General features: G+C 41.2%; 2 protein-coding genes and 1 long non-coding RNA gene across 4 annotated transcripts in view; 2 read left to right on the top strand and 1 right to left on the bottom strand.

The window, feature by feature from the left end:
- Positions 1–12,571, top strand: part of LOC135255947 (T-lymphocyte surface antigen Ly-9-like) — a 227,919-nt gene that overhangs the window by 11,783 nt on the left and 203,565 nt on the right. The window lies entirely within an intron of this gene.
- LOC135255946 (titin-like) overlaps positions 1–12,571 on the bottom strand; it is a 222,530-nt gene that overhangs the window by 27,742 nt on the left and 182,217 nt on the right. The window contains exons 13-14 of the mRNA XM_064337783.1: positions 7,738–8,034; positions 2,809–3,069 (exon numbers count right to left, since the gene is read on the bottom strand). Coding sequence (XP_064193853.1) covers positions 2,809–3,069; positions 7,738–8,034 — 558 coding nt within the window. The remainder of the gene's footprint in view (positions 1–2,808; positions 3,070–7,737; positions 8,035–12,571) is intronic.
- The window catches only part of LOC135255949 (uncharacterized), a 31,028-nt gene that overhangs the window by 598 nt on the left and 17,859 nt on the right, over positions 1–12,571 (top strand). The window lies entirely within an intron of this gene.

Here is a 12,571-nt window from a genome sequence, read left to right as displayed (position 1 = left end):
GACTTCACATGCCAACACTGTACACTGTAAATTCATCTATTATAAATGGAGCCTCTTTCTAAAGTTACCATTTTAGTTCATCTGACAGATTAAACATATTGAGACATGAATGGGGAACATTTATTCTTCATGGTATTCACAGCTATTACATAAAGTGGGGAAGACTTTAAAGCTGCCTAATTAAAAACAATTAACAATTAATTTCAGTTCATGACTGGGACTGAGAGAACAGCCTGAGACAGAGGATGACTGGGACTGGGAGAACAGCCAGAGACAGAGGATGACTGGGAAAGAGAGAACAGCCTGAGGCAGAGGATGACTGGGACTGGGAGAACAGCCTGAGACAGAGGATGAATGGGACAAAGAGAACAGCCTGAGACAGAGGATGAATGGGACAGAGAGAACAGCCTGAGACAGAGGATGACTGAGACAGAGAGAACAGCCTGAGACAGAGGATGACTGAGACTGAGAGAACAGCCTGAGACAGAGGATGACTAGGACTGGGAGAACAGCTGCAAAACAGCAGAATTTCCTGCAGAACTGACTCATCTGCAGAAGAGAAACTGGAAAAAACCCATGAGGACCCTCTGTGACCATTGACCTTCAACCTTAAGACCTGAAATTCCTGTGAAAAGGGGAGGAGAACATTTATGAAACACCTGAATAAGTGGCCAGTTACGCTGCATGTCTTTATGGGGCAGTTATACTGCATGTCTTTATGGGGCAGTTATGCTGCATGTCTTTATGGGGCAGTTATGCTGCATGTCTTTATGGGGCAGTTATGCTGCATGTCTTTATGGGGCAGTTATGCTGCATGTCTTTATGGGGCAGTTATGCTGCATGTCTTTATGGGGCAGTTATGCTGCATGTCTTTATGGGGCAGTTATGCTGCATGTCTGTACGGGCAGTTATGCTGCATGTCTTTATGGGGCAGTTGTGCTGTATGTCTTGATAGGGCAGTTATACTGAATGTCTTTATGGGTCAGTTATGCTGCATGTGCTGATGGGGCAGTGTAGATGTTGGGGCTGCAGCAAGATAAAGTGAACAAGACGGGACTCTCCTACCCACCCATCCATTCAGAGGTCAAAGTTCATTCTCACTCAGCAGGCTCAAACCAGGCGACTGTACAGCATCACAATCAGCACCAGGCACAGGCTCCACATTTTAGACCCCTCTGTCTGCCAGATACCCGCAGCTCCACCTGGGAACAGGTAAGGACAGGTGAGAATGGGTGAAGACTGTCAGGAACGGGTAGGTAGGACCCAAATGCAGAGTGAAAAACACAAAACTCCAAAAGGCAAATCCAAACAAAGACTTTAATCCAAAAGGAAGCAAAAGCAGGGAACCAAAATAGAGGCCACGCAGGGCAACTTTCAAAAACTCAAAAGTTCTTCAAAAAGGAAACAGCATAATACAAAAATCCAAAAAGAAAAACACGTAGAACAGAAACTCGGGCAGGGCAGGAACTCACAAGCAGAAACACAAGGAACCAGCACCCAAGTCGGGGAAGAAAAGAACTTAAAGTAATAATCTCGAAGATTTTCATTAAAATAGATGTCTTTTAAGTCACTATCTATCGCTGTATTGGGTAACACAATGGTGATTGAGCCTATTTTTATATTAATTTATACTATTATTATTATCATAATTCATGATTAAAAAACTTGGTGTCTGTGGCGACATTCACAAGAATCACAGGCAGCGCACAGTTAGTGACGCGTTTTTCATCACCCATCAGTGGTTGGTCCGCCAGAGAGGGTAGGCGGAACTAACGCAACAGGCTCGCTCTTCAACTCACTTGTGTGTGAGCGGCGTACTGTTTTTTCCGGTGTCTGCATGCGTTACAATAACAGAGAAAGGGGGGGGGGGGAGTTATGGAACCCTAAAAGGTTTTGTGTAACATGAGAGATCATATTATTTGTTGATGTAGATTTCGTATTACATTTAATGACAATGTAACTTTACTAAATTACATAGCTATTTGCACAGCTAACGCTAGCTATCGGACCATGTCAAGAAAGACAACATTAGTTTAGACAACGTTGCACACAGTATTCATCTCTCATATCAGGTAACGTTGCGTTAGCTAGCTAGCTAATGTAATTAACACAATCTAATGTCGGCTAACAATTAGAAAAAAACCCGGTACCAACCTCGCAAACTGTCTCTCGAATGCAATGCTACCTTGTTGCAACGTTGCAGTGTAGCTAACTTAAGGCCAGTTCAGATCAATGATTCGCAACAAGACTGGATACAACTTGCAAAATTCCAAGACGTCTGTTTGTAAACGTTCTAAAACTGCACTTGGCGATTTGACAAGGACGGTCTTTTAAAACCTCAGGGCAGGCAACGGCTCTGCTACTAGCCAGTTCACACCGCTGCAATTTTCTCCGCAACATTTTAAAACCGTTTCGCCTCGTTGCGAATCATTGATCTGAACTGGCCTTAACATTACCGTTATTTACATTGCCATCTAGTTCATCAATATATTATAATGATCGGAATAAAGCCGGGGTATGTGGAGCAGAGCCGGGTCTGATTTCTGAAGACGTCATGCAGGAGAAAACTAAATAAAAGAATACGGCAGTATGGATTAGCACTGTTATTATTTTATTACGCTTCCTCATATGTTCCTTCAGCCTTTATGCCCTTTTTGATGAAATCTCCTTTGTTTTTGTTTTATTCTTCTTGTTCTGATTGCTAATTTAACACCCAGCTCAGCTTTATTCTCGAACAGTTTAGCCGAACAGGTTACCTTCCACCATTGAAAAATGTGTGCAGGTGTGAATGAGGTGCAGTAAGCTCACCTGTGCAGTGGGCCCCCACAGTGAGAGGGTCTGATGTTTCTCTGCTGACTGAGTTCCTCGCCTCACAGGTGTATGTACCGCTCTCCACAGTCTCAGTCATATCCAGATGTGGGTGACTGCGAACAGGCGAGGTGACGTAGGGGTTCTTCTCACCGTTCTTGTACAATGTGAGGGTCGCTCCTGTCCCTCTTACCGCGGCACACAGTATAGTGCAGCGGTATTCATTACGAGTGACACTGAGATGGGGCTTTAATACAGGAACTGTGCAGAGAGAACAGAGAGATAGTCAATACAGCATTTAAAAACCTTATTAGTGCAGAATAATCATGAGTCAAATATGAATTTGAATGATAAGCTCTTTCCAACAAGCAAAAGGTCAAAACAAACGGATCAAGGTTTCCATTTGATATTGTGATAGAGTTAATGAAATCTAAAAGTAAACTGAAGTAAACTAAATTACATCACCAGTAAGCCGCCTCATTATGACAACATTCCTCCAAAGAAGAGCAGTGTGTCTGTAGCAGTTAGTTTCAGCACAGCAGAACTTTGAAAATAAACTATAACAGAAAATCCAAAATGGCAATAAAATGTGACCAGTACTGCCCTGATACCCCATGTGATTCACGTGGACCAATCAGAGGCAAGTGGAGAACACCTTAATGGAAAAGTTACTTGCATGTAGAGAGAAAGAACATTTCTCTCTGATTGATTCTGTATATAAAGGGGATTTTCAACAGGTCCCTCGGGTAAGTAGCGGAAATGAAATAGGCTAAATCACGTGTTATTATTCATATTAAAATCATAAACACGTATTAATTATATCCCTAGGGGATAATAACATTAATGCGTTGCTCTGTAACTTACCGTTGTCCTCTAGGCACAGCGGTTAAAAGTATTTCCAGGTACATATGCAAAGGGAGAGATGATAATATATTAAACCTGTTAATACTCGCCCCCTAGTGGAGCAGGCGCCCGCGTCAGCCATTTTGACAGCTGTCGAATTATTTTATTGAAAAACATTTTAGTGGAAATTAACCGCTCCAAATCTGACGTCGCAGTAACGTTTTGTCGCACGAGCTTGCTGTTGGCGCAGCCGCAGTCTGATAGCAGCAGCGCTCTCAGCCTCTCCCGCCCCTCAGAACTAACACAGATCCCTGCTGCTTTCAGCCAAACTCTACAGCTCACCAAAACGGGGACCCCAGAACCTTCACTACAACAAAAACGTATCTTCCCTTACACGGAGAAAAATAGTGGGCTATGCGAGTATGACCACCCATTGATAATTCATGCTATAATTGATTTAAAATTGTGTTTTCATTGGAAAATAAACATGTATAAATCAAATATAGAATAAATGTATAAATGTGTGGTCATATTTTTTGTTTAACGTCATTTGAGTTGAGCAATAAACCATGACAGTTGGTTCATAGCAGCCCTAATTCTGTTTTTTTTTTTTTTTGATATAGCATATACGAAACATAACGCGAGGTAACCTGAGGTATCTGGTAAGCGAGAAAGCCTAAACTCACCAACACCACACAGGCACAGTACAGATAAGCCCCCGATGCTATTTTCAGCACGTTTTGGTGATCTACACAAACATGCGCACAACATCACACCCGCCTGACCCCACTGTGGGGCTCTATTCCTAATCTTATTTTCTGTCTGCTATACCACCCTGTTCTGTTCCTCCTAAGATCTGAGAAACAAACAAGTTGTTATTCAGTCTCGACTATCTGATGCGCATAAAGTTGTGGAAAGTGCATATTTCCAAATACAACTGATCGTATTATGCGAAGCTCATGTCATTGCGCTCTTTTTACTTTTATTTATTGAAAACTGCAATTCTTACATTCAGTTGCGGTTAATTATAAGGAATTAGGACACCAGCCAGTATAGAGAAACAGTGTTCCAAAACATCTGCTGTAACCGGGGACGGGCTGGTTTCTGCATTTCTAAACAACAATCTTCGTAAAGAGAAGGCAAGAAATCATTGAAGGTACTTGAAATAAGGAGCTTCTCAACCTTTTTCATCACAACAATGCTTTCATTTTTAAAATTTTGTTTGAGCGTGTTTTCCAGTGCGTCTTGTATCTCTCCAAATGTCCCAAATCGTGTTCTCGGGTCGTAAAAACCTGCCATTGTCTGCTTACTGAAGGGGGTTCCCGAGAACAAGCTTTATGCTATTAGCCAGGTCACTTGGTATAATTACCATGTTCGATTTTCATTTAGGTTTCTTTATTTGTATTTATTTGATTTGATTATATTAATTTTATTCTGTAATAAAACTGCCCACAATTCCAACAGAGTCATTCTGAAGCAAAGCCGAATAAAAACTGTTTTTAAAGAGCCTATCAAACGAACAGGTAGCGAGAGACACGTGAGGTCAAGCTTTTCAAGGCATGTGATGTCAATAAGAAATTATGACAATAACAAACTTGAGCAAGTAGTACTAACTACACCCCCTATATTTTCCTCTTTGCACTGTAATAGTGGTTTAAAAAATAGGAAATACTATCCCATTTCTCTGTAGACTGTACAGCCTCGGGTTAGTTGGAAAGAGCATTTGGCTGCTTTCCGGTTTGATGTCTGGTATTCGAGATTAGATATTCCCTGTGCGATTTGCAAGATAACCAACATGTAGCGGACAAACCTTTGTTTTCTACCAAATCCATTATTCACTTGGTAGAAAATTACGCTGATAACCAACCAGACCATGCTTAATTTTTGGCAGGTTATACACATCCAGCTAATGCTGGAATTTACTTTGTTAGTGCGCCTGACGCTTTGCGTATTATTCTCTGACCAACTCTTCAGTTGTACGTGTACAATTAACATTTAGTTTAAGATCAATAACATATCGTTAGTTGTTCGACTTTCGCTACTCTGAAAGGAAAGGAACTTCGGGGGGGGGGGGGGGGGGTAAACAAAGGAGGTAAATCATCCAGCTGTAGGACTTCATGCAGACATAGTCATGTCAGAGATCAGGCAGTACTGGTAGTTAACACTGTAAAAGTTGGTCTAACTAGCAGTGCGCGCGTTATGAGCACTTTTACGCGTTGCAGCAATCCAAATATAAATCAATTCCCTCTATTATTTCTCCCCAACCTTACATGCTCTTCGGGGTGATGTTTATGCAGGAATGTCGCGCGTGTTACATGCTTATACTACATCTGATACACGGTTGTTTACAGAATGAAGTTAAGTTTTAAATTTTGTAGCTGAGAAATCGGAAGCACTCGGCAATGTCGGCTCGCTCACGTGTTGCCATCAGCGGTCTCCGCTTTGTCGTTACGGTTCCGATATCTGTAAATATTTCTGCTTTTTAAAAAATAATTTAAAAAAACATTTAAAAACTATTTCGGAGATGTAATTTTACCAGAAAACAGGATATGCAAAGCATTTTCTAATTTTTGGAAGACTGGAGAGACACTTTTGGAGGTTTGGGAAAAGTTTTTAATATGGACACACCTGGTTGAATGCTGCTGCCTGTACACGCGCACAAATGCGCTCAGCTGTGGAAAACACTCTGCTGAATCACTTTATGATCTTATTTTTATTTATGTATCCATTTTGACTGTGATAATAAATAAATATGGAATTAAAAAAGAAGAATTTTGCTTCTTTAATCAAAATGCTGTTTTGTATTGTGTGTATTTTATGTGTCGTAGATCAGACAGGCACAGATGCTTTATCTTTAGCTTTGATGGTTCAGAGGTTTCCTGCAGTTTGAGGCTCTGACTGTGCCTGTACTGTCTGTACTTATGAGGATAGGAGGATTTATTTAAGACCTGTTATAACAGGTGCACGTGGACTTTTAGGGGTTTTGGAATGGTAACAGGTTAGAACAGTTATGAACACAAATTAAAGACAGCATATAATCACATTACAGTAGAGAAATTGCATGTCTGTTTTATTTTACAAATAAAAAATTACAAATATACTTAAATTTAGCTTCCTAATTACACAGTGTGACCATTCAGATAGCTGTAATATACATTTACTTCAGGATTTCAGAATGGTGTGCCTTAAGCTGTCTGTGTGAAACTCTCCTTCCTGATACAGAATTAAAGATCTGCCCTCTGATCAGGAGTCTTGGTGACAGTAGTGTGCTGCAGCTGTTGCTGCTGTACTCAGTGTATCAAAGTCACATGACCTTAGAGCCCTGTTTCTGTTACATCCTGTGTATTATAGTTCTGTGCAGGTATAATAAGCAATAATGGTACAACGGAGGCTCTAATGAATACAGCAGCAACAGAAATAGGACTAAATCTATGATAACCATACAAAATCAGCTGAGAAAGAAGGAAGAGATCATTTTAAATGATCAAAGTGCTTCAAAATGTATATTACAGAACTTCAGAACTTAATTTTTAGCATATTAACCTGAGAAAATAGGCTACAGTTGTGCAACAGAGTGGACATATATCTTTGCACTTTTTAAAATTCTGGGCCTTTATAATAATGTGTAAGGTATAATTCCTTTGAACATTGACACTGAAAATGGCTCAGACTGGCACTGTACTGCACACACACAGCCCCTGCCAGACTGCGTGCACTGCAAGCTGCAGCAACTCAGAGAAGAGCCTGCTGATTGGTGGAGCTCTTGATGGATGTAAACCTGCTGATTGGTGGAGATCTGATGCATGTAAACCTGCTAATTGGTGGAGGTCCGATGCATGTAAATCTGCACCGAAGTTTAAAAAGTGAAACAGGAATCACAGCCACTGCACATGGAATTCCTCACTGGATAAGGCAATCTACTGAAAACAGGCTAACAACCCATAATCTACATGGGCATGCAAACATCTGCTCTGTTTACCAGACTTCTGAATGCAAACATCCGCTCTGTTTAACAGACTTCTGCATGGAACATTTAAATGAGAGAAAAAGTAATAACAATAATCTCACAAAGACATTCATACTTACTCCACACAGTCAGGTTGAAAGTAGAGACTGATCTCGGCTCATCGTTTTTCTCCACTGTATAGACTCCAGAGTCATACAGCCTCAGCCCAGAGAGGGAGAAGAGTCCAGTCCTGCTGTCCCAGTGCACCCTGCCCTTGTACTCCGGGTCATCGAGAGGTAAAAGTTTCCCACCGAGGACACGTCCAATAACTTTACTGCTGTACATCAGACTCCCGCTGGTTTCCACTTTGGTTGGGAACTCTATGCTCTCTCCTTCAATGCCATCCAGCGGCACAGACTGGCCGAACACACTCACTGCTGGAGACATAGAGACAAGGGATAAACACAAGAGAATGCATTACATTTTTTACTGCACACACACACACATGTGCACACACACACACAGTAGTGCAGTGAAACAGAAGGATGAAACAATAGAACATCTATTGATAAACTGCCACAGAACAAAAGAAATATGGAAGAATATGCATGAAATTGGTCTGAAATTTGATGTATGTATAAAATCAACCATGATTGGTGTATTTAAAGAAAACTTGTCACTTGAAACGATTTTGGAAGATTTTTTGGTAGGTAATTTGTGCGATAAATTCAAAAATACGGAAAGTGCAAAATGATTATTTATCAAACTGTTATTAGTAGGCTAGTGATGTAGTAATTAAACAAATAATGGATTTAAAAAGACCTAAGAACTATGGACTCTGTGTAACAAAAAACCATGGACTCTTGAAATTTCTAAATATTTGAATGATGATGTGGATTTTCTTTAATGTCTTTGTGAAATTAACATGTAAAAATTTAATAAAACTTAAAAAAAAATTTTTTTTAATAAAAATAAAAAAAGCTCTGGTTTCGGCTGCAGACGAAGTCACACATTCGTTTGTGCAGAAGAGGCACCACCTCGCCTGTCAGCGAGACAGCCACCTGCGATCTTGACTCATTTCCAAGAAAACAAACGCACTTAATTCCAAGAAATGTGCAGCATCCGGTATAGGGCGTGTCGCTCCAAATCATCAATGCGCAGAGCGGCGCGGGCTTTTTCCGCTGTCTGGAGCGCGAGCCTGCGCTTTATTGTCGCATCATAATCGTAGGATAACAAGAAATTCCACCGTATTTATTACGAACCAGATTATGGGATTTTCTACAACGACTAGACTTGTCAAATGCAATGAAATACCACATATTTTCGTATATGTAGCGTGTTAGATATTATGCATATTTTTACCTGCGTACCAATGTTGGATACAGATCAAAATTGTTAATATTAAACGGTGCTTGTGGCTTATTTATGCCTATACAGTTCGATTACTAAAAACCTGTGCTTGCTCAGAAAATGCTTGGAAAATAAATCGGAAAATGCCATATCAAGCTCTATTTATTAATAGGCCTAAATCGGAATATGAATCAGCATTTGTTTTCTACACAAACTGAACATACTACTTGGAACAACACATGGAATCAGAGTCAATGAGTCCATCCTGTCAAATAGGACCCGGGTCACATTGTGGATTCTGCAGGGACGTGCTGATTTTCATTTTAGATATGACTGAAAATTGCGCAACTAGATTACCGTTTCATGAAAACTCCAGAAAAAACTAGCCGCGGCGGTCAGGCTTGGTCGGTCAACGATTTAGTCACATCTTCATCCATCCATTTCAGAGAATCAGTGACATTAGGCTGTTCAGAAATACTTTCGGTTTCCTAGTTAGGTTACTGCAGCTTACATTGTTTGCAAGCCGATAAGAGCTTTAAACCATTCGTATGCTAGCGGACTCATTCCGACAGAGAAAAAAACGGGAACATAAAGAGGAAGATACGTACCTGTAATGCACAACAGAAAAGTACAGAGGATAATCTTCATCTTTCTTTTTAAACACGTTTAACGGATATCGCTCATTCGTGCTGCTCACCCTTCTCTTTCCTCTCCGCGGTAGCGCGCTTTATGGGGTCTGGATCACATCTCAGACGCGCCTCCTCCTTTTTCATGATTTTAACCGCTGCTGCAATCTGCCCGGCTAAATTTACTCCTCGCTCTCCACGCTAAAACTTGGTGTACCTCGTCCAAACCATTATGATTCCAGGGAATTAACGCCCGAAACCAATAAATTATGTAGTTTCTTATCTCAAAGCGATATGCGGCTCAGGAGGGAAGTATTGTGTAATATTTGGATTGCCCGCGAGCGCTGTAAGAGGTTGTGTAAACAGTACACGGTATTTAATCTGAAACCATAAAATACTTTGTGATTCATTATGCAATGGCAATTTAAACAAAGTGTAATTTAAAGGAAGTATTTTCACAGTTTTCTCAGGAACCTCGTGGAGCTCATATGCCATTGCATAACAGATCACCAAGGACCGGGATTAGAACCCAGGGTCTTCTTGCTGTGAGGCAAGAGTGCACACACACACACACACACAAACAAACAAATTACAGAAAAAAGAAAAAACCTGAATAAATGAGTGGAGAAACATGACAAATGCAGATACTTCCATACAGGTGTACTGCATGATACAACTAAGCAATTAACATCCCATCATTCTCTGTGGCATGTATAAAAATGCTGCGCAGGCCCAGTTGACCTCGATTTTGGATCAAGATGGAAAGAGCAAAAGATCTAGGTGACTTTGAAAAAGGGTGCATTATTGGGGCACAGATGGCAGGACCTTCAGTCAAAAAGACTGCTCAACTGGCGAGTGTTTCAATAGGGACAGTGACTAAAGTGATATCTACATTTTAAATAGGGATGGAAATTGTGGTCATAAGCGTACATTCAATGACCTTGATGCTTGTGCATTAGTGTGATAACAGAAGAGCAACTCTTCCTCAGGTGACTGAAAATGTCAATGCAGGACATGATCAGACTGTGTCACCAAGAACAGTCTGTTGATAGCTACATAGAGAGGGATATAATAGTAGGGTTGGGTTGTAGGGTTGCAGTACATAAACCCCCATTACAAAGACAAATGCACCTTTGAGATTCAGTGGTGCAAAGACCATAGGCTACAGAGATGTGGAAAAAGTGATATGGTCAGATGAGTCATCCTTCACTATATTCTGGACAAGTGGGCGAAAGCATGTGTGACGTACTCCAAGAGAACGGTACAGGCCTGAATTCCAGACCCCTACAGTGAGGGGATCCGGTGGCTCTGTTATGCTGTGTGGGGGTATTTTCCTTGCATGGTCACCTTTATTCTATGACGAAACATTTCTATCCTGATGGGAGAGGTCTCTTCCAGGATGACAATGCTCCCCCATCCACAGGGCACGAGGGGACACTGAATGGTTTTATGAGTTTGAAAATCATGTGAATCATATGCTGTTGCCTTCACAGTCACCAGGCCAACCCAGCTGAACACCTATGGGAGATTTGGACCAATGTATTAAACTGCGCTCTCCACCACCATCATTAAAACACCAAATGAGGGAATATCTATGGAAGAATGGTGTTCCATCCCTCCAGTAGAGTTCCAGAGACTTCTATGCCAAGACACACTGAAGCTGTTCTGGTGGCTCATGGTGGCCCAACACCTTACTAAGGTACTTTATGCTGGTTTTTGCTTTAATTTGTCACCCGTCTGTATATACATATTATATTCATTTCAGATTTGTAATCAAACGGTGCACATGCACTTAAAGCGCAGACTCTCAGCTTTTATTAAAAAGTATTTTTATGCATTGTGGTGTCACCGTAAGGAAATAACAGCACTTTGTATATAACAGCACTCATTTACGGGCACCACAAGGCTAAAAAACTGGACTGCACTGTAGTGCATCCTTTTATACAGCTGGATATATACTGAAGCAGTGCAGGTTAAGAACCTTGCTCAAGGGTACACCAGCAGTGTCCCTGGGAATTGATCCTGTGACCTTCAGGTTACAAGACCTGCTCCTTACCCATTATGCTACACTGCTGCCCACATGATGCCAAAAAGTTACTCCACACTACCTATTATATTACACTGCCACCCTTTTATAGCATGAATATCCTGAACAAAAATGGCTCTCCACAGACCCAGCAGCAGAGAGTCACACTTGAGTCACATGTATAAAACACATAAATAAAGTTAAGATTAGATCTGCAAACTTGTCCTTTAATGACTATACACTGGACTTGCACTTGCCAAAAAAATCAAATTTATTTATTAAATATATTTTTAAATTTTTTATTTATTTCGTTTTGTATTTTGATTGTTGGGCAAATTTTATTTGATTTTAATAAGCCCTTCCCCATCCCTTTACCTCCAGAATGTGTCATCACTGCACAAAATGACTTTAGTAAGGCAGTATGCTGGAGCAGTAGGCAGTATGCTGGAGTAGTAAGGCAGTATGCTGGAGCAGTAGGCAGTATGCTGGAGTAGTAAGGCAGTATGCTGGAGCAGTAGGCAGTATGCTGGAGCAGTAGGCAGTATGCTGGAGTAGTAAGGCAGTATGCTGGAGCAGTAGGCAGTATGCTGGAGCAGTAGGCAGTATGCTGGAGTAGTAAGGCAGTATGCTGGAGCAGTAGGCAGTATGCTGGAGTAGTAATGCAGTATGCTGGAGCAGTAGGCAGTATGCTGGAGTAGTAATGCAGTATGCTGGAGCAGTAGGCAGTATGCTGGAGTAGTAAGGTAGTATGCTGGAGTAGTAATGCAGTATGCTGGAGCAGTAGGCAGTATGCTGGAGTAGTAAGGCAGTATGCTGGAGCAGTAGGCAGTATGCTGGAGTAGTAAGGCAGTATGCTGGAGTAGTAAGGCAGTATGCTGGAGCAGTAGGCAGTATGCTGGAGTAGTAAGGTAGTATGCTGGAGTAGTAATGCAGTATGCTGGTGCAGTAGGCAGTATGCTGGAGCAGTAGACA

Source organism: Anguilla rostrata, chromosome 5, assembly GCF_018555375.3.
Source record: "Anguilla rostrata isolate EN2019 chromosome 5, ASM1855537v3, whole genome shotgun sequence".
NCBI classification, from domain to species: domain Eukaryota; kingdom Metazoa; phylum Chordata; class Actinopteri; order Anguilliformes; family Anguillidae; genus Anguilla; species Anguilla rostrata.
Note: the sequence above shows the minus strand (reverse complement) of the source record. Positions and strands in the feature narration are given on the sequence as shown.